The sequence below is a fragment of the Lolium perenne genome, chromosome 6 (assembly GCF_019359855.2).
Source record: "Lolium perenne isolate Kyuss_39 chromosome 6, Kyuss_2.0, whole genome shotgun sequence".
NCBI classification, from domain to species: Eukaryota; Viridiplantae; Streptophyta; class Magnoliopsida; order Poales; family Poaceae; genus Lolium; species Lolium perenne.
Window position 1 is genome coordinate 223,343,498 of NC_067249.2, and position 27,370 is coordinate 223,370,867.

General features: G+C 42.5%; 2 protein-coding genes across 2 annotated transcripts; both read left to right on the forward strand.

Moving 5' to 3' along the window:
- Nucleotides 1–18,451: 18,451 nt before the first annotated feature.
- On the forward strand, nucleotides 18,452–21,019 carry LOC127305795 (uncharacterized). Its single transcript, XM_051336319.2, has 4 exons — nucleotides 18,452–18,855; nucleotides 20,012–20,095; nucleotides 20,331–20,484; nucleotides 20,644–21,019. The coding sequence occupies exons 1-4, from the start codon at nucleotides 18,510–18,512 to the stop codon at nucleotides 20,858–20,860; spliced, it is 801 nt and encodes a 266-aa protein (XP_051192279.1). The 5' UTR covers nucleotides 18,452–18,509; the 3' UTR covers nucleotides 20,861–21,019.
- Nucleotides 21,020–21,975: 956 nt separating this feature from the next.
- LOC127305796 (PLAT domain-containing protein 1) lies at nucleotides 21,976–22,937 on the forward strand. Its single transcript, XM_051336320.2, has 2 exons — nucleotides 21,976–22,140; nucleotides 22,226–22,937. The coding sequence occupies exons 1-2, from the start codon at nucleotides 22,045–22,047 to the stop codon at nucleotides 22,676–22,678; spliced, it is 549 nt and encodes a 182-aa protein (XP_051192280.1). The 5' UTR covers nucleotides 21,976–22,044; the 3' UTR covers nucleotides 22,679–22,937.
- Nucleotides 22,938–27,370: the final 4,433 nt, after the last annotated feature.

Consider the following 27,370-nt stretch of genomic DNA (forward strand, 5'->3'; position numbering starts at 1 on the left):
CTCTCTTTAAGTTGTGGTGGACAAATAACAATTCATCAATGAGATATGAAGGTGCAAATAATAGTATATGTAAGATCAAAATTAATATGGGAATTACGTCCTAACATAGAGATGATTCAACACATCCCTCTTATACTCGATAAGAAAGGAACTTCATCAATCTTGTATTAAGAATTAACGGAGCATAGCTATAAGTACGTTGACATGAAGTTTGAATATCAAATATGCTACCTTGAACAAACAAAATCACCAGTACTGTCACGTGATGAACATAGCCCATGCATTCACTTTATCCCAAGTGAGGTAGAAAAAGAAAAGGCAAATGCATAATAGACCTTGAACATATTGTCAATATCCAATCACTAAAACCATGCTACTCTATCTAATACACACATCACCCCACACACTCTTTTGCATAGATTTGAGATCAGAACAAAAACTTAAGAACAGGGTACATAATATGAATCTATTAATACATCTCACACATAATATGATCAGATCTCATAGCACAATATCATAGAATAAGGATCCACCACATAGGTATTAGAAATATGGCCACAATCATGTTATGCAGCTCATATGGCTCTAAGAAGTATGAAGAACATGAGAGAAATAGATCAAGGTACTGCCACAAACCTGTATTCCAGAGGTGGACAACTCTCCCTCGATCATGGTGATGATGATGAAGACGTTGGAGAAGGTGGAGATCCCTCCGGCGATGATCCCGATGGAGTTTCCCCCTCCAATCTTCTCAGTAGCAGCCTCCATTTTTCCTTTTTGTGTTCGTGGGGCTCTCTCCTCCCGAGAACTCTTTGGGGTCATATATATAGTGGTTTTTAGGTAAAAATACGTCGGTTGGCGAAAGAATTAGGGAAATCGGACGATGGACGGCCGAACAGAGGTGGGTGGCGCGCCCTACCTTACTAGCGCGCACCTGGCATCTTTCGGCCCTCGGGCCTCTCCAGGTGAGCTTCCAAGACCCAGGGTGCTTCTCCCGGTGAAAAAATGATGCTCCAAAAGTTCCAGGTCAATTTGACTCCGTGTAGGTCTCTGAAAGTGAAAAAAACGCGAACCGGGGTTTTCCTGTTCTGCAGAGTTATAACCCAAATAAAGGGGATCATTGGTAAATCCCCATAAATCAATGTAAAACATGGTATTATCATCATATATGTTGCAAATATGTGGGAATTCAATATGATAAAGGATAAAGTTCATGTGCATTTTACATCGATCAACATCCCCAAGCTTAACCTATGCTCGTCATGAGCATGAAGGTAATAAAACTAACATGAATTTGGATTTTATGCTATATAGCTTCTAAATAATCATGCAAAGTATCACAAGGTTCAGTCAATAAAGAATGACAATAAATAATATGAACTCATTAAGTGATAACTCTTACATTCTACATAACATGCATAAAAGTAAATAGCATTGTAAGAAACACGAATGATAAGTATTATGAATCATAAAGCATGCTTAGAAGAATCCTATGGAATTGTTGGAAAATTCTTCGTCCTCTCTTGTCAGGAATATTTCTTTTGACTCTTGAACACAAAAAAGTAAGAAGGGAATGTATGTGATAAACCTCCTACAAAATAAAAACTAGAGAGCATAAAACATGGTTTTGAGCTATGCAATTCATGTCAACAATAATAATAAGGATGGGGTACCAAGTATTCTCATGTATGAAGATATCTATGTGTCATGAGTTTGACCTCTTATGAGTAAGTGTTGCCTCATTTTCTTGAATGATAAGGACTACACCTCTTGTTAGTCAGCTTCGGGTTACCAAGACGTTTCAACATACATGTTTTAACCAAGTATCGCAATGGGGTATCTTCATGCCGCCTGTCCAAAGGACCAAAGGATATGTGCATATCAACTATATAGTCCATCCATACCGGACACCATGAACAACATACGTTGAGCATCCTCTCTAACTCTCTCTCACTTTTTTCCTCATACTCTTTTTTCTATCTTTTCTTTTCTCACTCTCATTTTTCACAACCCTTTTTTTCACAACTCTTTTTTCACAACTCTTTTTTCAATCTTCCTATTGAGGAATATCATTGTTGAAACTTCCACCATGATTAGGCATGGCTTTGGTTAGCGGCCCATTGCTCCTCTCTAACAATGTATGCCTACTTGCTTAAAATAACCACCATTCATTCCACAAGAGATAGCCATCAACAAAACAAAATAAATGATGATCAACGCAGGGTGCAATACCCCAAAAGTGCAATGTTGAAAGACTTCCCCAGTAAACATGGTGACGGTCAAGCTCATTGCTCATAATCAGTCAAACCAACAACATGCATAGTGGTATTTCCTACCAAACCTTACTTTCTTATGATCTTTAAATTACACAAAAGGATGTTTTGATAAGGTTGGAGGCAAACCACACACATTTTACTTAGAATAGCAAGTGCTATATATGTAGGTATATATGATATACATTGTATTTGAGTTGAGCTTGGAAACAAGTCTGTGCTTGTGTAAGAATTCAAATCTTTTGGCTAGCAAGAGGTCTAAAAGCATGCAATAATATCCATAGACTATTCATTCATCATTAATCAATGATACTTAAAATTAAACATCTATGTATACTAGCAAGAAGTAGCACTGAATAAGGCACATAACAAATCATCACTCAATAGAGCATGTGAAACTAGAAATACAATACATAATATAAATTTCAGCTTTTAGGCATTCCTCCTTTTCTTTTATAAGCATGCAACTTATTTTACTTTGAACATTCAGAGATAAATAGTTTTTTCCACTAGCTCATGCATATGCATTATAAACACTCAATATGATGGTCCTCTCATGAAATAAAACAAAAAAAACTAGACACAAATAAAACAAGGACACTTCAAGTTTTTGCGAAAATTCTATGTTGCTAAAAAAACAGAGTTTAGAGGTGCTCAAACCTGGAGTTTATGAATGAGTCCAGTGGGGTGTCATGGGAATTACTAATATTATGATATTTATCATACTTTAATCATCTTAGTGTGATATTCCTCCATTCCATGTGAAAAACTTCAACACAAACTTTTTTGCCCATTCTTTTCTATGAGGTGATGTTAAAGGTACAAAGAAATCATGCTTGCTTCCATTTTACTCAAGAATAAAACTATATATTCATGAGCCAGAGAGCACATAATTTTCTAATAATTCTATTGTATCAAAAGTTCTAATTAAAAAAATATTTTGATACTCAATAGAATGGATCTAACAAAGTAAGGCAGAATATGTCCAGATTTTTTGCTGCAGCAAAACTAAATTTTTAGCACGACTTAGACACCTCAGAAAATCAAGACAATTTACCTGCATATAGAGGATTAAAGTTACAACTACCATTATTTTATAAAGAATTTAGGAGTTACCAAAAAACAGACAAAAATTATGCACTAAAAAGTGCAGCGCAGAAATCAGCAACTCCATATTATGTTTGCAACTTTAAACATCCAAACATTTAAAAAACTTGATACTTCATTTATAAACCAGGGTGTAAACTATAAGAAAACTAACATGCTACAGCAAGCTTGAAAAATAAAAAAATACAAATAAAAACATCTCGGGTTACCTCCCGTAAAGCGCTTTCTTTATAGCCATATAGCTAGGCTTACTTACTTGATTCATGTAGGAGAAATGATCTTGTAAGACTGATGCTTCTTAATTATCCCCTTCTCATTATTACAAATAGTATATGATAACAATATACCAGGGTTCCTTGGTGTTACCATAACAATAAATATATTTAACACTTTAAAGCACATTAGCACACAACATGAAATATGCAACAAGTAGTAACGAAGTCTAACTTTCTTCCTATGCATTGGTATTTTATATACGAATTACTAATAGCCAATAAGAGTATACCAAAGCATATCTATAGTAGTTAAATTCATTTTATAATCATCATTACTATAGAGAGGGTGCTTATATTCTCCTCTTTCATAATAATTGCATTTACTTGAAGGAAAGTTAATAATGTAACTATTTGAATCATGAATCTTAGAGAATTGTGGCATATAAAGAGGATCATTAAATTTATTAAGGGACTCATAATCATGCTTTCCCTTTTCAAAATAATTATTAGTACCACTTTTATAATGACATCAGGACTGAAAGAAGATTTTCCATAGGCATAAGATAATTGTAAACCATACAACTAGTTCTCAACATGAGCATATTTCTCCTCTATTGTGTGAATAGGATATTTTAATAATAACATGGAATTATCATGAATGAGAGCATGATCACAAACAAAAAGTTTATAATTTTTGTCCTCACATAACATAGTACTTTCTAGGGATGGAGGATTCTCAAGCAAAAATAAGCCATCATGTAGAGCATAATCAGTTTAAGATTTATTATCACATATTGATGGTGAAGGTGTAAGATCCCACTCTTCCCCAAGCTTAGATGGAACTATCGCTTCTTCATTTTCTTATTTATGTAATGAGCTAGTGTTTTCTCGGGCTATACAAATATTTTCATTATAGTCAAGAACACATATATTATCAGAAAAGTCGTCTATGCAACGATTTAGGATAATACAGACATTAAAATCATAGTCATGAGTTTCACCAGTTTCTTCATAGATATCCTCAAGGCAAGCCTTTACTTCAAAGGGTGCCATAAAGCTCACAAATTAATCTACTTCCTCCAGCCTATGAACATAACTATAAGTATTATAGGAGGCAATTGCATGTTGTTCATGGGATTTACATTGGAAATGAAAGTGTTCACCACAACAAAAGTTACAAGACCTTTCATAATGTGCAAGAAACTCAGTAGCAGCTTTATTTAGAAGCCTTCAGAAACTTTTTAGTCATTTCCCTTCACACGATTCTCTATATTCAATAAATGTCAGAAATTTTTTATATTCCTCTTTCAACGTGACATTTTTATCTTGACTAGTATCCATACCATGAGTATTTTTGATATTTTTCATTTTTATGTGTTTTTCAGTTTATAATAAAAATAACTAACAAGAAAAAACTAAAAACAAGACAAATAAAATACTATGCAAAATCTAAAAGAGATAAGAGAGCTCACATCGGTGTTACCTCCCTAAGCTTTGATGAGACGCAGTTGTAAGAAGATTGCAAAGGTGCCAGAAAATCTCTTACTTGATTGTGGAAGTTGGCAATCACTGTAATGCACTCCTTTCAGTTCCCCGGCAACGGCGCCAGAAAATACTTTGATGACGGTTGACGGGCATGATGGAGTGTCTTGATTACTCCCTAGCAACGACGCCAGAAAATGCTCTTGTTGATGACTGTTACCAACGCCAAAAGATCTTGATATTCTGGGACTCCAACTGCAGAGTGTTGTATCAACAGAGTATTTTTCCACAAGGGTGACTCGAGGGTTTATATCAAACTCTCGGGGAACTGGGCAAAGAGTATACTTTTCTCCCTTCTTCTAGCAAACTTGCAAGTAAAATAAATGCCTTGTGTCCCCAACTCCACCGTGTGCTTGTCAAGCACACAAGGTTTCACGTAAGTAATTAACACAAGTAGAAATAAAGCAGATAAAACTAGAATAGATAAAATAACTAAGTAAAAAACTGTAAAGAGGTTGATTATTTTTGGTGTTTTGGGTGCAAATAAGAAAATTAAATTATTTTTGTATTTTAGGATCAAAATAGTGCACCAAATGGAAAACAAGGTAAAAGCAATATAAAGGTGTTTCTTATGATAAAAAGTGGACCGGTGTTCATGAGTTCACTTGACTATTCTCTCTTTAAGTTGTGGTGGACAAATAGCAATTCATCAATGAGATATGAAGGTGCAAATAATAGTATATGTAAGATCAGAATTAATATGGGCATCATGTACTAACATAGATATGATGTAACACATCTCTCTTATACTCAACAAGACAAAAACTTCATCCATCTTGTATTAACAATTAATAGAGCATAGCCATAAGTACTTTGGACATGAATTTTGAATATCAAATATGCTACCTTGAACAAACAAGATCATCAATACTGTCATGTAACGAACATAGCACATGCATTCACTTTATCCCTAGTCAGGTAGCAAAAGAAAATGTAAAGCCATAATGGATCATGAACATATTGTCACTATCCAATCACTAAAACCATGCTACTCCATCTAATACACACATCACCCCACACATGCTCCTGCATAGATGTTGGATCAGAACATAAACTTAAGAATGGGGTACATAATATGCATCTATAAATACATCTCACATATAAAATGACCAGATCTCATAGCACAATATCGTAGAATAAGGATCCACCACATAGGTATTACAAATATGGTCATAATCATGTTATGCTGCTCATGTGGCACTAAGAACTATGAATACCATGAGAGAAATAGATCAAGCTACTGCTACAAACCCGTAGTCCAGAGCTGGACTACTCTCCCTCGATCATGGTGATGATGATGAAGACGTTGGAGAAGGTGGAGATCCCTCCGACGGTGCTCCCGGTGGAGTTTCCCCCTCCAATCTTCTCGGCAGTAGCCTACGTTTTCGCGTTTCTTTGTTTGTGCGGCGCACTACTCCCGAGAACTCTTCGGGGGTCATATATATAGTGGTTTTAGGGCAAAATACGTAGGTTGGCGAAAAAATCAGGGCAATCAGACGATCGACGGTCGAACGGAGGTGGGTAGCGCGCCCTACCTTACTGGGCGTGCCACCTAGCCCCTTTCGGCCCTCAGGCCTCTCCAGGTGAGCTGCCAAGGCCTAGGGTGATTCTCCCGATGAAAAAATGATGCTTCAAAAATCCCAGCTCAATTTGACTACGTGCAGGTCTCTGAAAGTGAAAAATACACGAAACATGGTTTTCCTGTTCTGCAGAGTTATAACCCAAATAAAGGGGATCATTGGTAAATCCCCATAAATCAATGTAAAATATGGTATTATCACCATATATGTTGCAAATATATGGTAATTTAATATGATAAAGGACAAAGTTCATGTATGCATTTTACATGCATTAGTACCCCATTGTGATACTTGGTTAAAACATCTATGTTGAAAAGTCTTGGTAACCCAAAGTTGTGAAGCGAGAGGTGTAGTCCTTAACATTCAAGAAAATCAGGAAACACTTAATCATAAGAGTTCAAACTCGTGACACATAGATATCTTCATACATGAGATAGTCTGTACCCTATCCTTATTATTATGGTTGACACGAATTGTATAGCTCAAAACCATGTTTTATGCTCTCTACTTTTTACTTTGTTGGAGGTTTAGCACATACATTTCCTGCTTACTTTCTTGAGTTCAAGATTCAAAAGAAATATTCCTGAAAAGAGAGGACAAAGAGTCTTCCAACAATTCTACAGGATTCCCCTAAGCATGCTTTATGATTCGTATTACTTATCATTCATGTTTCTTACAATACTATTTACTATTATGCATGCTTTGTAGAACGTAAGAGTTATCACTTGATGAGTTCATATTACTTATTTTTATTCTTCATTGACTGAACCTTGTGATACTTTGCATGATTATTTAGAAGCTATATATTATAAACTCCAAAGTTCATGTTAGTTTTATCACCTTCATGCTCGGGACGAGCATAGGTTAAGCTTGGGGATGTTGATGCATGTAAAATGCATACATGAACTTTGTCATTTATCATATTGAATTCCCACATATTTGCAACATATATGATGATAATACCATGTTTTTCATTTATTTACGGAGATTTACCAATGATCCCCTTTATTTGGTTTATAACCCTGCAGAACAGGAAAACTCTGTTTTGTGTATTTTCACTTTCAAAGACCTACACAGAGTCAAATTGAGCTGAGATTTTTGGAGCATCATTTTTTCATCGGGAGAATCACCTTGGGCATGGGAACCTCACCTGGAAGGGCCTGAGGCCCTAAAGATCCCAGGTGGCGCACCCAAACATGTAGGGTGTGCCATCAACCCTCTTTCGGCCGTCGATCGTCCAAACCGCGTGATATTTTCTCCCACCGATGTATTTTGACCTAAAAATCACTATATATATGGCCCCAAGAGTTATCGGGGGAGAGAGCCGGAGAAAGACATAAACATGAAAATGGAAGCTGCAATAGAGAAGATTAGAGGGGGAAACTCCACCGGGATCACCGCCGGAGGGATCTCCACCTTCTCCAACGTATTCATAATCATCACCATGATCAAGGGAGAGTAGTCGACCTCTAGACTACGGATTTGTGGCAGTAGCTTGATCTATTTCTATCATGTTCTTAATAGTTCTTAGTGCCATATGATTTGCCTTACATGATTATGGCCATATTTGTAATACTTATGTGGTGGATCCTTATTCTATGATATTGTGCTATGATATCTGATCGTATTATGTGTAAGATATATTGATAGATGAATATTATGTACACCATTCTTAATTATTTGTTCCAATCCAACATCTATGCAAAATCATGTGTGGGGTGATATGTGTATTAGATGGAGTAGCATGATTTTAGTGATTGAACAGTGACAACATATTCATGATCTATTATGACTTTGCCTTTTCTTTTCCTACCTCACGAGGGATAAAGTGAATGCATGTGCTATGTTCGTCATGTGACAAAAGTGATTATCTTGTTTGGTCAAGGTAGCATATTTGATATTCAAACATCATGTCAAAGTACTTAAATCTATACTTTGTTAATTCTTAATTCAAGATTGCATGGAGTTTTCCCTTTCTTGTGAAGTATAAGAGAGATGTGTTGCATCATCTCTATGTTAGGACGTGGTGCCCATATGAATGCGTATCTTACTCATGTTATTGTTCTTTATCCTCATATCCCATTGATGAATTACTATTTGTCCACTACAACTTAAAAGAGGGAATAGCCAAGTGAACCCATGAATACCGGTCCACTTTTTTATCATAAGAAACACCTTTATATTTCTTTTATCTTGTTTTCTATTTGCAGAACTATTTTAATCTGAAAATATAAAAATATTTACTTTTCTTATTTGCATTCAAAACACCAAAAATAATCAACCCCTTTACGGTTTTTACTTAGTAACTTTATTTCATCTAGTTTTACTCGCTTTATTTTTACTTGTGGTTATTTACTTACGCAAAACCTTGTGCTTGACAACCACACGGTGGAGTTGGGGACACAAGGCTTTTATTTTACTAGCAGAATTGCTAGAAGAAGAGAGAAGATAATACTCTATGTCCAGTTCCCCGAGAGTTTGATATAAACCCTCGAGTCACCCTTGTGGGGAAGATACACTGTTGATACAACACTCTGCACTTAGAGTCCCAACGTATCAAGATATTTTTGGCGTTGCTAGTAGCCATCATCACCGTCACACAATCAACATGGCACGAAGGCCGTGGCATATATAGTGCACAAAAAGGCAACAATGGGAGGGTTTGGTGAAGTTATAAGGTCAGAGCTCGCGACAAGGAGGCATTGTTATGGAGGATTGCAGCCTGACGGACCGACCATGAGAAGCTGATGCCGACTTCCTTCCCAAGAGCATATACTATATATATTTTTTTAGTTTAAAAGGAGGTTGAGACCCCCAGCCTCTGCATCCAAAAGATGCATACAACCTTTATTTATATTTTTTGTCGAAACAACCCGAAGCCACCACGCAACACCTACAAACCCAAAAATAGGTGAAGATCATGACAATAGAGATTTATGCCCTAAAACACAAACAATTCCCGACTAGCTAGGTACCAGGGGCATCACCATGTCACCCTATGACTGCAAGTGCACAGTTTGTATGTAGCTAGTTTTGAAGTAAGAGTATCAAACCATGGAGATCTATTGGTGGAGGTATTTATGCCCTCATTACTATTTAGTAGAGAGTACTTGTAAGTTATCCCTAATTCCAAGTACTAGTGTATAAAGGGTGTTGGTGTTTGAGAACAAAAGTAAACAAGAACAAAGTAATAAGCTAAAGTAAATAAGAGTAATGGGCGTGATTGTGGAAAAGACAATATGGCTAAGGAGTTCTCGAGGAGTGTAGGATCTAGCACTAGCATTGGCACTATTTATGATTAGGATGAATCTATATCATCTTGCATACACATTTATGGGAAGAGATCCAAAATAAGATGATCATAAATAAGCCATATGTTATTTCACCCCGAACAGCGACTGCAATGATCATGAGCAAGCTACTTTGATCCCTCACAATTAAGGGTTTCCCCATGGATATTGATATGACCTTTGTGAACCCCCTCTATTCCTCGTTAACCACATGAATAGCACACCACCATGTTATGTTACTTAGCACCGTACATTCTACCACATGACCAATGGTAAGTTTCTCTCTAGTCCCGTAGGCAAATATTACATGGTGGACTTCACATAATATTCAGAGAGAAAACTAATACGTGCATCATGAACTGAAATTATATATAATCCTTATTTCATATCATAATATTGATAGGGTTTCTCCATGTCTCCCCAAGAACAAGATAACTAATCACATATGAAGGGGATTAACATCATCTCAATAATATGAATCAAATGCAAATGTACAATTGAATAGAAAATAAAATCCTCACTAGGGTTTGGATCTCAACCAAGTAGACAAAGCGGATCAGTGTTGGAGACGTTGTTGATGGTGACGATGATGTTGATCAGTGTTGAAGCCTTCAAGATCCAAGTCCCTCTTCCTCTTGTGTGGTGGTGATAGTAGAGATCTTATGGAGGCGGTGGCTATATGGAGTTGGCAAGGTGGCAGGGTTCCACCATGGAGGTACGAGGAGATGATGCCTTCTCCTTGACTCCTCACCTCTTTATATAGGCCTAGGAGGGTCCCCAATAGCCTATCCTATGTTGCATATGACCTAAGGAAGGTCTAGAAACAAACATGGGCGAATTCTGTGAAAAAACGTGTCGGTTCTGCTGATTTTCGTCACCCAGAACCCGGTACGGGCGGTACGGCCAGCCGTTCCTGTATTGACGGTCGTTAAGACTTCTGGTGTCTTTCGTATTTGGCCCACCATTTCTTCACATGAACTCTGATTTGGGTGTTCTTTGGCTCGCTGGACTCATATGGACGAGGGCTACATCACCATAGTATTAGATTTATTTAATATGAGATGAAGGGAAAATATGAATTTTTCCACACCTCATATGGTTAGGTCTAGTGCCTACAACTTCTCCATATTTCCCCATGTTTGACCTCTTTTGCCTTGCTTTATTCATAATCATATATAACACCTACGCACAAGTAAAAGACAAGGAAACGTATTAAAATCCTAATAAAAACTAATATTTGTGCAATACTCATATGAAAATGAATGAGAACTAGTAAATCATGAAAAATAGGCATAGTTGAAGCTAGATAGAGCATTAGATGAGTGACAATACGAAAATACGCCCTAGAGGATATTATAATTGTTAATGTATACATATACATATATATATATATATATATATATATATATATATATATATATTCCAAGTTCTTAATTGCAATGTTTTGTCCTTTATGTTATAACTGATGTGATTATCAAATATGTGATTTGGTAGAAAAACTCACAAGCATGTGTGGAGATCTGAGAAACAAGTTGCTCATAGTCCCGCATCTAGGACTAGGTTAGAGGTTGATCGATGATCACGTTTTCCGAACCAGATCAAGTGTATTGTTATTGTAACAGGGATACCGTTCAGCGTGAGAGTACATTGTTGGTCGAACGATGGTACTGAACCGACCCAATTTATGCTACAAAATAGTATCATCACATGTTATTAGTATAATTTTTCCGTGTTAACTTACGTATAATTCCTTCGGCCGTGAGAATATCAAGCGTCCACATATAGAAGGATGTATCCTGATCATTGTCCGACGCAACTCGTAACCGGGGAAATAACACCTTTGTTTGGGTTCATCTAAAAGTATGGCTACATACTTTGATAGTTCATGAGCAGGATATTACTCCTCCTGCTGGTGAGAAGATACATCTCTGGGCACTCTAAGTATTACGGTATCACCATATAGTCCACGCACGCTACCTGAGATTGATCATGTTGATACCAGAATACTTATGCGAGTAATGAGTATGATACCAGAACGAGGATGGTAGGTATAGTGGTCAAAGCGTTCGCATCAGAAGGATACCAAAATATCGCCTTGTGTAATATGTACCTTGAGGTGATATGAATTAACGTATTCACAACCACAAGGGTTCGCTCGAAATCATTCGTATATGCATAGGAGCGATCATGGGCAACCAGACTCCGATGTTGGTTGTTGGTTCGAAAAGGGTTTGAGGGCCATGTCTGTATATTACCAAACCTGCTGGGTCACACGGGACTTTAGTCAAAGCAATCTCTAGTGTAATTAGCTTTATATATGATAAGTAGTTGCGACATCGTCCGGAATATTTAATGCGATATCAAAATAGTTTCGGTGAAGTATTAATGTCATTCCGCTGTCGCCGGAATAGTTCCGTGAGTACAGTGATTGATCCGAGATATTTTATGAGAGAGAATCACACTACATAAATCTTCCGGAATGATCGTGGTAGTTTTGGTGATTTTTCTGAATTGTTCCAGAATTTATTTGAGATAAATAAGGGGTTCCAAACTTCTAGAGAGTGGTGTCAGAGTAACCGGAGGGAGAAAATGGGAGACCGAAAGGCCTCACCCCTCTTTGGTTGGCTGTGTGGGCCCTTAGTGGCCTATCTGGGCCAGCAGACCATCTCCCTAAGGTCCCCAAAGGGACACCTCAAGGCAACCCAAGTGGGCAATGGTTTGGAGCCCCCCTTCGGCTAGCTCACCAAGGGAAGGTGGCGGCCAAGTGGAAGTCGGCCTAGGGGAGGGGCAGTGGCCAAGGAGGGGCAACCCTTCCCCCTCCCCAAAGTTTTCCCATCCCTCCTCCTATATAAACCAATCCGCTCCTCTCTGAGTGGACAACATAATTGCCCATGTGGCTCTCTCTCATTCTCTCATGTGCGGGGTTTTCTCCACGACCTAATGCTACACTACTTCCACTAACACGAGTACACCCTAGACGGCATAGCCCTATCGGTTGTTAAGTTGTATGTGTGGATACCGAAGAAGGAATTGCTCGTTCTATTCTTAGAGGAAGGATGAGATTAAGTTCTCACTCCTCGAAGGGATATGCCTAGGTACGGGGATCGCCGCGCCCAGAGTCTGCATCGAGCCTTCCGCATTCTCTCGGCGGGTCTCCTTGGTTCTATTGTTGTAGATTCAATCATAGATAGAACTTGGTGGTGCATGAACAACGATTTTTATTTGTTTGTTTTCCAAGCAGGAATGCGAGCACTACCGCCCGCATAGAGCAAGAATCGGGACGGCAACTTCGGTGGAGGAGGTGGATATGTGTGGGGTTGTAGAGCGAACTGGGATGGAGCTACCATGAGGGTTTTATCGTCTGTAGACTCGCATGCATAGTCAGTTGTTAATCCAGAACGAGTCACTCTCTAGTACAGAACTAACTGAGATTGCACGTTGGAGGCGGTTTTGTATGTAAACCGACCAAGTTCTCGGGGACTCTTGTGCCTTCTTACGGCTGCTAGTTGTTTTGTTTTAGGGCCTGTTTGGTTCCTAGCCACACTTTGTCAAGCCTAACTTTGGCAAGTGTGGCAGCCACAAAAGTGTGGCTAGGATTTTGGAAGCCACAAAGTGTGGCAAAAGTTGGCAAAAATTCACTCTATGATAAGTGGGCCATATGGATAGTGATGTGTGGCAGCTCTAAAGTGTGGCAAGAACCAAACACATGCCAAATTGCCAAACTTTGGCTTGGCAAAGTGTGGCTGGGAACCAAACAGGCCCTTATAGGATATTTTCAATTTACATCTGCTGCAGGTAACGATGGCATCCGGCAAAGAATATGTTTCATTGAGACAAGCTTAGAGGATATCATGAGGTGCTGAAAAATATAGTTGTTAGTTCAGCTATCAGAATCTGCCGGTTACTGAAGTGAGCACCGACCATCACTGGCCAGCTAGCACAAAGATATCAAATTGTTTTCAGCGGTTGAGCAATCATATGATTCTGATATAGCTAAAACTAACTGCCACGGCAACACTATTATTGGACCGCAATACATGCATATAATGTGCATGTCGCTTCATACAATCAACCGTTCTTGTACCCAAAATAAAACATTGGAGAAAGAGAAGAAAGACCACTCGGCACTGGCGGCGGAGCGGACACGTCTTGATGGACAAGCGTTGGATGGGAGTGTTGTTTGGCGACGTGGAGACGTCGATGGCAGGTCTAGCGGCGTTGACGGCTTCGAAAACGTGTGCATGAGGTGCTCGCTAAGAGTCTACTAGAACGAATAAGTGCTTCCGTTTCGTTTAGAAAGTGTCTTGGGGTATGCGATATTTCTAGATCCTAGTTGATGAGAGGCTCTGACATGGTCTTCACCATATTGTCGGGTTTGTAGATGTGCAGTGGTGGGTTCAGATTTTTTAATGTATGATTTTTATTAATCTTTTGTTGAATAATTCAATTAATAAAGTTGTATCTATCTTTTCGATGCTGATGCTAGGAGCATCTCCATTTGGAAAAAGAAGAACCAAGAAGTAGCTAGTAAGGTAGAGCACACATTGCCCAAAAGCAATCCATATGCTAATCCAATGGTCTACATAATTGCGTGCTAGTACAGGCAAAGTTGCATACTCCCATCATCCTACTAGACTTGTCCACCGATCATTCACCATGTTATGAAAGAAACAAAGCTAGGCAGAAAGCACGGCTACACAACTCACACATACACACTCATCATCGATCCATGGAGGGCGGACGGATGCCCCCAAAACAGCTTTGGGTTTCACGTGGCCCAGCCCAAAAAAAGGTTCCCTTCTTTTCGCCCCGATCGAGTCATATTGTAGGGAAAGAAGGGCAGGAGATTGGCCGGCTACTACTGCTTGCTTGCCCTCCAATAATACTTACTCCTTTGTGTGTGTGCAGCGCTTCGCGAGAATCTAGACTTTGACCTAGATTCTTTCTTCCCGGGCGAAAGCGAAGGCGAACGGGGGTGGTGGTGGAATCTGGAAACAGCGGCAGGGGTGAGCGAGAGATTCCATCGTGCTCGTGTCGCCGAGTGGTCAGTCGGTTCACATGTGTCAAAGCTACCCACGCATGCATGGTGGCTCCAACTTGTCAAGTCATTTATTGGAGCTCTCACGACATCTCTAGTTGGCCGACGGGAGCGATTGTTTGTGTTCGCGCGGATCAAAAATGTATCTACGAGGCGGCAGCCTCGGAAGGTCTTGCAACGATGACTCCATGGGGTGTGGTCATGGTCTAGCAAGGCATGGGTGGCGTGTTGGTGCTCCGTGGGTAGCAAGCTCGTCGGCCCGGCCTACACGACGGGACGGTCGGTGTGGCTGGCATGTCGGGGAGGCGGCCTCGGATCTTTTGGCGCGGCGTTCGTAGTCCGCGGATGGTCGCCTTGGTAGTTTGGGCTACAAGACGTCCATGCCGTGCGGCGTTGCGGCTCGCCTCCGAGCAAGGGACGTCGGAGCAGCGGCTCCGGGTTTGGTGGTGTGTGTTTGGTCGTCGGTAGTCTGGTATCGTGTGGGCGATGAGGCTCCGATATTTGTGCGGTTTTTGGGCCGGTTTTCCTCATAAACTCGGTCGCCCTGTATGGTTTTTGGGCCCGGTTTCCCTATTAACGGAGCCAAATCTTCTTCTGTAATATATCGAGCAGCTCACCTGCCGAATTCTCAAAAAAAATGTGTCTGCGACAGCCTCCAACAGGACGCATAGTGTACGACGTAAACCTGATCTAAATATACGTCTCGGATGAGTCTCTGCGAATACTGCGTGGACGCGCCGACTGTCCGCTCGCGTCTGGCAGACATTTCGTCGGGCCCCCTAGCAGCTATCCAAACTCGATGCGTCTTCTGAGGCGCGTCAGTACTGGCGCCGAGGCATCACTTCGGTAGTCTACTGCCACGTTAATGGCGATCCCTCGCGTGCCGGGCGGCCGTCGCCCACCTCTGCGCACGAAGTAATAGCGATGCCACGCCTGTTGCGCCCGACGCATTCCTCTGGCCTATATAAACAGGATGCACGCATCTCATCTTCTCCCACGCAAAACCCTAGCCACCACACAATCTCCATCGTAGCGTCGCCGCCGCACAACCTCCACCTTTGCCATGAGCAGCGCGACCGCGGCCAGGCTACGGCGCCTCCACCTCTGACTCCACCTCCCCCGGTCGAGAGCTCCGACGAGGAGTTGGAGGACGACGAAAGCAGCGACAACGTTCTCGATGCGGCCATTGATGAAAAGTTCATGGTTGATGCAGAGCAGGAAGCAGAGGAGGAGCGGGCGGCCCACGCGGCGTTCAACGCTGAGATGGAACGCCGCAGGGAGGCGACCGCCGCAGAGGACGACTCCTCCGACATCGATTGGTCATCTGATGACATTGATGAGCCTACCCCGAAGGAGAGGGCGGCAGAGCAGAGGGCGTTAGTCGACTCCTTCGAGATGCTCAAGAAGACCGAGGATGCCGCGAACGAGACGCTACGGCAGAGCCTGCTAGAGGACGCGACGAAGCATCGAGCTTTAGCGGCCGCACGGCGGGCGGTGGAGAAGCAGACGAGGGAGAGACGCAACGAAGGAAATATCCTAGGGCTTGTATCTCCTTTAGTTTGTAGTATAGTAGCTGTTTACTTGGTGAATCAAAAATATTATTGAAAAATAAAAATAGATCGTCCCGCTGAAAGTACACCAGACGGAAACACACGTACGATCAAAATATGACCGCGAAGCGACGCAAACAAATGCACGTGACCACTTTTAAACGTTTGATATGTCGCTCCGTTAAAGATGCTCCCATGGAAACTGGCAGCCATGTCCGATTGCTGCTCGAGAGTGTCCCCAGTTTATATGGTGGACACGTGCCCGTGATATCTGCTGTATACGACTGGTGTGTGTCGCCAAGCACGCGCATGTCGACATGGCTGCTTGCTTGATCAGGCATTTCCACTCATATTATGTGGGGTCTATGCCAGTGGAGTATATACAATCCTTCACATGTGAGGTGGTGTTTTGGGTGTATATAGAACTGTTACAAAATATGTATAAAAATAAATTTTAAAATGTTAGAAAAATCTGAAACGCCATTGTAGCATGTGATTTGTTATGGAAACTGGTAGCCTACAATACGAATCAGTTTGCATTGAGATTTCGCGCCATTGTAGTATACATCATTGGTTACCTCTAGGATTTTGTTTTATATCTTTTTTAAACTTTGAAATATGAATTTTGAGTCTTTGAAAATAAAGAGCTACATGTAGCTCGGTCTCCAAAACGTCACACTCCTCATCTCTTGGACTATATCCTGCAATGTGTATTTTGAATCTTCGCGCACCAGAAAACCCTAAGACATTTTCCTACCCATATTGTGGAATTCTTATGGCATACCCATTTGTATTTATATTATCCATGTAAAAATGTTCTTGTCATAAACCATTTATTCATTGTGTGGGAGATTGAAAAAATTAAAAACATAAATGATACATGATTTTTGAACCAAGTCACATACATGTATGATCACAAATTCACGATAGTTTCACTATGTGCATATCCAGTCGAATAATAATACTCGGTATCCCATTGTTGATCAGCACGTTCATTAAAAAGGAAGTTTCGCCCATTGTTACTCACATGAGGAAAAAGATAATTGCAAAGTGCACGATATAATCACATTAATAGAAAGTTGATTTCATCTCTTTAAAATATTTTCCACCCTTAAACTTCAGAACTCCAAAAAATATTTACCGTTGGTTTCGTGTCTACGAGGATCTCTAAACTAGAGCCACACCGGCATGTTTCGACAACCTTTTTTTAAGATCTTTATTACACATTAGTTGACGAGCAATTTCATAAAAAAAAGTTACCACATGGTAACTTCAACACAAAATATAGTGACACCTTTAAAAGTCGCCGGGTGCATCGTCGAAACAACCCGATGTGGTGTCTATTTTCAACATCTAAGTCGAAGCAAAGACAATGGTGAAGAGGGTCGTGAGTTGTACTAGAACTCTAGTAGTTTGAGAGGTAATATATTTTGATTTTCGATTTTACAAAACAACTTGGTTGCATCATCGTTTCGTTTTTGTATGCATGCATGCATGTATGTATCACACCACCTACAGACCGTGCCGCACTCTAACTATTTGCGCCCATCCTTTTTCGAGGAAGATTTGGTGGCATTCCGTTCAGGAATGGTGTCAACAAGCGGCCTAAGATTAGATGGGCCACAGTCCGACAACTCACTTTTGTTTCTTGACAACACCTAGCCCACCGGTCTACCCAGAGATCAAATGGGCCAAAATGGCGAAAGGAAAAAATAGTCTGTAACAGCAGATAGGCCGCTGACAACACATTAATCTGGGCCACTCGGAGGAAAAGCCCATGTCTGCTTTGGCGGGCCTTGTGTGCGCCGATTCTTGAGTAGAAAGAGGCCTGTGGAGTACTGAACAAAATCGGCGCCGCGGTGTTAGATTCGCGGCGGATCGAGCCAGGAAGGCCCACGAACAACGACCACGGAGATGAGCTTGGCGCTTCTAGGAGGCTACTCCTCCGCCGAGGACGACGACCCCGCCGCCGGCGCCGCCGCCGACCTGAGCGACTCCGGCGGCTCATCGGCCGAAGAATCTGGATCCGACGTCGACGAGGCGTCCGCTCCCCCGAAGCCGGCCGCCAGGCCGAGCCGTCGCGTAAACCCTAGCCCCGGCGACGGGGACTCCTCGCTGCCCTCCGCGCTGGATGTCTTCGCCGAGATCTCCGGGCCCCCGGACTTCCTCAACCGCAGGGTCGCTCAGCCCGAGGAGGTGCGGGAGGCGCTCGGCGTGCTCGATCGCCGCTCCAAGCAGGGGAGAAAGCCGCCGCCTCCCGGTGAGACGTTTAAACTTGTCACTTGTGCTAGTTTAACTGCTGACCATGATATTTTGGTAATTCCTTAGGTTAAAATTGTCTGTGTTCGACGCTTAAGCAAATGATTCGTGCTGTACTAAGTAAATAATATACGGTCTCTTACTCATTTATTTGGTTAGAGCGAGAATTCCTTGTCCCAATCTGGCTTTATGTGAGAAGTATTTCTTCTTGTTGTTTTTGTTTCACCCTTAGTCCTCTCGTACTGTTCTGATTACGTTTGATTATAGAACTGCGTTGCTACAGCCTACAGGGTTAGTGTCATCAATCCATGGACTTTAGGTTCTAAGAACCTAGAGTTGGTCGAATTGATTCTAGTATAACTTACAATTCGTGGGGCTCTACTTGAGAAGTAGTTACTCTTTAGTTTTGTTGGTGTGTTTATGGTGCATAGTGGCATGAACTACGCCTGTCTAGTCTTTCCATTTGACATTTGTCACAAGTGAGTTGAACTAGCGGAGTTTGTGTTGTTTTCTGTTGTTATTTGACATGTCATATTGCTTGATAGTGTGCACAAGTATTATGAAACTGAGATGATCGTCTGGCCAGCATATTTAGCATAGAAAATAGAGATAACAATGAGGAGATATTTTTTGTACAATATTATCGTTACGATACCTCATTGTTATATGCTACTCGTGCACTATATATCTACTGGGCTAGAAACTGCATATTTGATTTGGGATCCATTCTCACATCACTGAATAAGCTGAAATAGATTTGTTTTGTACTGTAACTATGATCCTACTCTTACTTCCATTTGTTTGTTAGAAAACTTAGAAGGAGTAAAGAACTATAGATTTGGGTATCTAGCTTTACTTCTTATTGTGAGGATTTGCATGGAAATAATTGTATAAATACTTTTTAATGAATAGGTCGATAAAAACCCATCATCCTCTCTGCATGTTTATGAAATGGGTGCAATTGGCCATATTAAATTGCCTCTGCACTATGACTGAATTGCAAAATTCAACTTGTTTAGATATGAGGTACATAGAATAGAAGAGAGGCAGTTATAATGTGTGCTGGCTTCCGATAGTAGTCCTAGTTATATCCATGCCAGTCATTCATTTCAAGTTCATGTTGGGCTATGGCTAATCTGATTAACAACTATGTTCAGGTGCGGTTGTGGCGGCAAAACCGCAGTTGGTTGCCATTCGTGAGCGAGTTAGCAGTGACATGAAGAATGGTGCCAATCCTCAAGGTTCTGTTTTGTGCTTCAAATGGATATACCTTTTCCCTTTTTAATAGGACATGCATTATGACTGAATTGCAAAATTTCATAGCTTGTTACTAGCTTGAATATTAGATAGATGGTAAAGGAGATCTTATCATATGTGCTGGCATCTGATAATAATCCTAGTTCTGTTCCTATCATTTATATTCTATTTCAGATTTTTGTTGCCCCCTGGTTAATCTGACTAGAAAACTATCTTCAGGTGCGGTTGTGTCGGCGAAACCACAGTTGATTGCTGATCACGAACGAGTTAGCAGCGACACGAAGACTGGTGCCAATCCTCCAGGTTCTGTTGAAGGAAAGAGAAAAATCGGTGCCTCAAATCCTGGTCCAGAAGATGCTGCCGAGCTTCTAAGGTAACAAATGCTCACGTCCATTCACTGACACAATTACGAGATAACTAGACAAAAGTGTACTGAGCATATAACATGGCTGAATTCTGTATACGGGCTATCGTCATTCCTGGCTATATCTTGTAAGGCTCTTAACAGTGTTTTTTCCTTTTCGATTTGTAGAATGTGTCTCCAGTGCGGTATACCAAAGACATATTCACACGCGCAAGGTATGGTATGCCCTGTTTGCAATGATAAACCGATGCAGACAAAGGAGCCTGAGAAGAAGAAGACTTCTGCTGTCAAGGACAAGGAGAAGGTCAAGAGGATGAGAGGGCAATCTTCACACGCTTCGTGGAAGAGCGAAACTGAGATGGCTCTGCGGCAACAGTTTGACTAGTTTACTAATTAGTGTTCACCGCGAATGTTGTAACGAGATGGCTCTGTTGCCTGCACACTGGGGAGAACTCTTGCAGTTCTCTTTGCCTTGTAAACTTGTACAACTGCTTCATTGTTGATTCTAATTTTCCAAATTTAGCATGGTTTTGTTTCTTGTTTTTGCAGTTTTGTGACATACATGTATTGGGATTGGTTTGGTAAGCTGTCTCTGTTAAATGTTTCCCAGCGAAGGCCTGTTCGAATTAAATTTTCTAGGGCCTTTTGATACACGGGACATTTTCCTGAATCTACTGGGAACTAAACTGTGTCCTGTGAAGTTCCAGGAAAACTCCTATGCAACTCTCATGAATCATAGAAGCCCTTAATGTTGAGCTGGTTGTGCTTTGTGCTCTAACTTAGCTAACAGGCTAGTCTTAGCTCTATTACAAATTTCCATGGAGTTTTTGTTAATCACAGAGACCCTGGTAGCTATGGTAAGGTAGGGAGGTTATTTTCGCTCATTGATTTCATATCTGGATCAATTGAAGATAAGAGCGAGCTGGGGTCTAGTAATGTCGGCATGGGGCATAACATGACCAACGTGGCAACATGAGAGCAACGGAATGACATGGACAGATCCAGTCTACCCTTGCCGCGATGCAGAATGCAGCTCAACTTGCATTATTAGTTTATATCGACCTCGCACCATTACCAGGGCCGTGTCTTCTCTCGGATTCCATCTGAGTCCGTTAATCAGTTCACGTCAACAACATTTTTTGTACTGTACTGTAATCCAAAATCCAGTGCCTGCTACTCGAGCATCTCGTTTCATTTCCATGGATTTGTGCCACATGTACTCCTTCCGTTGCGTTTAAATTGACGCGAGGGAGACAAGAGAGTGAGCAAACAATGGTTCAGATTGAAGTCAATTAAATCAGTATATGAACGATCGCGGAGCAGGTGGCATGGCCCTGTCCAGGTCCAGCACGACGCCTGCATTGAATAATAATGGTCGATTCAGACGAACATGCACAAAAAATGCAGAATTTTTAGATCTTCCGGATCGGATCGGCGCCACGGTGACCGACAGCTAAGGCCCCACGCAGCCTCATCAACCATTTCCTTTTTATACCATCCACTCCCCACACACCAAAAATCTCCGCAGCTCACACACCAGCTCGATCGCACTCCGATCCGTCGTCATCCATGGCTCGGCTCGCCGCCGCTCTCCTCCTCGTCGTCGCCGTCGCGGCCTCCGCCGTCGCGCTCGCGCATGGCCGCGGCCTCCAGACTCCCATCAAGGTGACCACCCTCCCTCTCATCTTTACATGATTACTGTTTAACTCGTATACTCATCGTTAACCTTGGCACGTCGATCCGCGCGCAGCTGACCAGGGTCGCCGCCGGCGACAGCTACGAGTGCGTGTACACGGTGTACATCCGGACGGGGTCGATCTGGAAGGCCGGGACGGACTCGAACATCACGCTGGAGCTGACCACCGCCGACAACAGCGGCATCCAGATCACGGGCCTGCCGTCGTGGGGCGGGCTCATGGGCGAGGGCCACTCCTACTTCGAGCGGAGCAACCTCGACATCTTCAGCGGCCGCGGGCCCTGCATGGCGTCCGCGCCGTGCCGGATGAAGCTGGCCTCCGACGGCACCGGCGACCACCACGGCTGGTACTGCAACTACGTCGAGGTCACCGTCACCGGCCCCCACAAGGGCTGCGCGCAGCAGCTGTTCACCGTCGAGCAGTGGCTCGCCACCGACGTCTCGCCGTACAAGCTCGAGTCCGTCGTCGACCAGTGCTCCGCCGTCGATGGCACCGCCTCCGCGTGAGGCCGCCTCCGGCATGGAGTTTTTGTTCGTACGTACTGGATCAGCTATTGCAGCTGCTCGTGAAATAATCGATCGGGATCTGATGAGTGATGTGTATGCGGTTGTGCTGTGATGAGAGTTGTCAGTGACTAGTCGTCGCCGTACGTGGTGGTTTTGTAAGAGAGATGTTCATCTGACACCTCCAATTGTTGGATCTTTGTCCATGTTTTCATTGTCGGCACATATGTGTCCATGTGTTTCATTGTGGGCATGTTTCTTCTGTCCTAGCACCTCCGGCCCGATAATAATCGCCATTTTTCGGCCCAAGCGTACTGACAACGGGCCTCGCTCCGCTCGTCAGAAGTTAGCCTCCCTTTAGAATGAATTTGGATCACAATACAACAAAAAAGAGGTAAAAAACAATGTTTTTTTGCTGTAGAATGATTTATAATTAAAATCACCAACTATTTTTAACAAAAAATCGCAACATCTTACAACAAAAAAACATATGTTTGTAGCAACGAAAAGGGGTTAACGATATTTTGTTTCGCTACAGATTGGTTGACAACATAAATTACTATCTATTTCAACAGAAAAACAATAACTACAACAAAAAAATAATATATTAACCGCTTTCTCGAAAAACATGTAAAACTTCATATAAAAAATCCGAGAAAGCACTTATAGCAAAGTTGTAACATTTGTTGTCTCTTTTGACAACAAAAAACATACGGGCATGGGTTTTGTACACACAAGCATGAGTGTGGATGTGTTATGTACCATTGATGAATTCTTTGAGATTCCCGCCGGATGTGGTCGATTGGCCTTTTTCTCTCTACATTCTGTTCCATCACCATTTTATATGTCACATCCTTCTTTCACTTTTCCCTTTCTGACGCGCGGCGTGAGCGTGGACTCTTTGCTTCCTGTCACTGCTCACTAGCTAGAGATTGGCTCCATCTAGGCCACGCAGTGGCCGTGGCCTGCTGACTGCCGCCTGTGTTTTCCCCTCTCCGGCAAAATCCTCGCCGTCGTCAGCCGTGAAAAAATCAAGCTTTTTTACACTGGCATGGCTCTCCGCCTACCTTTACCGGCCGGCCCGAATGGTCTGCTTGTAGCCGCCAGTGCCGCTGCTCCGTCTGCTTTGGCCGCTTGCAGGGTTGCTCCGTTTCCTCTACAACCTGGTGCGGCTGCTCCGGCCGCTTTAGCCGCCGGCACCTACTCCGTGGTGCAGCATCTATACCTCCAATCCTCTCCGCGCAGGTACAAGATGACTTCTTCCTTGTGCCCGAGTACCTCGCCTCCTGGTCTTGTGCGGCACGTCCTAATCTTCATCGTCTATTGGGCCGCCGCTGGTTTGGGATGTTGAGTTCTTCTTTTGCGTGTTCATAGTGTAACTGTACTACTGCCGATGCGACTCACCTTGACGAGGCGCACCGCGGCGTTGGATTACATCGAGCACGTGACGGTGTGAGCAGGGAAATGCGGCGACTCGTGCTGGCACAAATCTTGCTGCGGAACGCGCCGGCCGAGTATCTGCGGCGCATCAGCGTCTCAGAGCAGCTCTGGCACGTCGGGAGGGGAGAGGAAGCTGATGCCGGCGATCGCGGAGATGGGCCAGCGGTCGCAGGTGTACAGCCTGCTGATGCCGGTGATGAGCCAGGCGGTGCCGGGACCTCGACAAGGGCAAGGTTATGTACCTCTACTTTGTCAAGGTGGAGTCGAAAACGCCGGGCAGCCTACCTGCGCAGCCGTTCTCACCAGCTACTAAAAAGAATCGGCTTCTTGCAGCTTATGGCAGGCGGACAAGTATAGGAGAGACATCTCGCAAGAGGTGGGAAGGAGCCATATCGTCTGAGGCCGTGTTTTCCATGCCATTTGCGCAATGTTTTGTTTTAAACACAAACAAGTTGCTGATGAGCTCAATTTGCAGCTCGCCGGCTAAGATGACAGGATCGACATTAACTAATTCAACTGAACAAGCTATAAAGTAGCACCATGAAATAAGGGGCTGAAAGTTGCCAGAGTTCACTGCTGGCTGTGCCAGGTTGTTCCTTTGGCATGTAAGCAATGGCCAATAACAAAAACACATGTTGTAGATCAACTGATTACCTGCTAAATGCACTCATCTAGTCATCAGTAGCTGTTCACGGTACCTGCTAATGAGTTGCTAACGAAATTACAGCAAGCAGAACTGCTAATGAGCTAGGGACGACGAACCAGAGCTCAAAATAATGATCGAAGCTTTTAAACCTACAAACTTCCTGGGACTGAAGATTGCTGTTGTTTCTCTGCTGAGCTCTGCGCTGTTCTACCTTCTGCAAATGCTGCTCCTACAGCCCGCTCTCCACTAAATCCAATCACCGAATCTTCTCTTCAAGCTCGTGGTTCTACAACCCGCTCTTCACCATCCGGTCGACCGTCGAGTCGTCGAGAACTCGACATACCTGCGAACAACATCTTCCCATATCCATGTGTTACAGAAGTAATAGCTGACTTCCGAGCTCAACGATGGGGACGGTGGAGTGTGCTGGAGCTGGACCGATTCAGTGGAGGAGCTTTTCGAGGACGTGGAGGTAGCGCTGGTGAATTTCTTGGCTGTGGTGGCGCGGGTCAATCCAGCTCAGCCATGGCCGCCGGAGAAGAAGATGGCTAAAGGCAGGAAGGAGGGGAGGAAGGGAAGGGTGGGTGGGGAAAAGAAGCGGTGACCATCTTTGACCCGATAATCCCGTGCGATTCTCGTGGCTTTATGTATAGTCTAATGGGTCTCACCTCCTTTTGGTAAGGAAAATGCTTCTCATCCGGCGACCGGTCGAGGGAAAAGATCGGTCGCTCGGTTCCGTCGTCGCTGCTGGGCCCGCGGCTCGTTAGCTTGCCTGGAATTTGGCCCATTAGCTGTTCGCCCGCATGGCACATCCCGTGTTCGTCCGTTTGGTCCAGCACTGAACACACATAGAGATCAATTTGCTGGTGCACTGCTTCGCTTCTTTTGCACCTAATTTTTGTTGTATTCATGTGTGACTTTTTGTAAAGATAGTTGGTGTTTTTTGTTGTAATTTAATATGTATCAAATTAAATTTTGCTTGACCACTTTGCAGTGTTTTGCAACCATACATATTTTTGTTTTAATTGTTTTTGACTTTTGTATTAATAGTTGGTGGATTTTGTTGTAATTCAATATGTAGCAAATTAATTGTTAATTCCAGTGTTTGCAAATATATAGACTTTTGTTGTAATCGTTAGACACCTTTATAAAAAGTGTTTGTGACTTTTGTTATAATTCAATATGTAGCAAATTAAATGTCGCTTGACCACTTTCCGTCATTTTTGCAAACATATTGATTTTTTTTATTGTAATCGTCTGTGACTTTTTGTAAAAGAAGTTGGTGACTTTTGTTGTAATTCAATATGTAGCAAATTAATATTTTATTTTCTATTTTTATAAACATATGGATTTTTGTTGTAATAGACTTCGGTTTTTGTTAATAATATTGGCTACTTTTGTTGTAAATCGATCTCCAGCAAACAATTTGTTGGTTTAACCACTTTATTGTGACATTATTTTTAAAAAATATTGTCACTTTTTGTTGTAAAAGTATATTTTTTTGTATACGGGGTGACTGTTTTTGTTGTAACACCCTCTACCCTAGGGACAAATCAGCACGATGGCATATTTGTCGTAAATAATAGGAAGGATAGAGCCAAAGAGATACACCTTTTCGTTTTTAAGTGAAGAAGTTAGGACCGCGGGTTGATTTCTCAAAATCTAGGGGTTAAAATGCTAAACTGCGTTGCGGCTTGTTCTGGTCGTTGGATCGCGATCGGGCGGCGCAGACTGCAACCGATTTTTTGGCTCACATCAGCCGACCGACGCTGAGCACGCCCCTTTGGTAAAACTCAGAAATAGATGGAAACCTTTTCTCCCAGCAACTTTCTTTCTCCGAATCTCAAAGCATCATCAAAAAACTCATGCATATTATTACCAAAACTCATGCAACTTTGAAATAAATTATGCACACATCGAAATATTGGGGGAAACAAAAAAAAACTTATGGTAAAATGCCAAGGAAACCTTACAACATTTCACATGCATATTATTAACAAAACTCATGCAACTTTGTTACAATTTTGAAAGGCGTATGCAACATCGCACCGAAAAATATACATGCATGTTTGCTAGTAGAAATTTGGGCCAGAAAGACATACATGATGGGATGGGTGGGCTCGCGAACGTACATAACTTGGGCCGGTGGGAACGAAACAAGAGAATGGTCCAGAGAGGGATGACTGAACGCGGAACGATCGATCTATGCCCCCTATTGGTCACCTGACTGGAATCATTCGCCTAAAAGTATCTACAATTTGACCTGCCACCCGCCATATCCCCAGTTTTAAGCTTCCCAAATCCAGCACCTCTGATCACGCGGAAAAGCATTGCGCGGGCTAAAATTTCAGCTTCTTCTAAGTGCGCGTCCGAGCCTCCTTCCCCATCGCCCCTACCCATCTGTATGCCGCTGTAGATCCCCGCTATTCCCGTTCATCCCGTGTTGCGGAAAATCTTACCTGCCCTCCGCCACCTCTTTCCCTGCTCCTAGTGAGCATGCGTGTGCAGGTTTTGTTTCGCCCGCAACATCAAAAATATGCTACCGCCATGGATCCGTCGACAACTCTATCAAAGGGACCGCTCGTTTGGCAAGGTTTGAATCAAGGGGG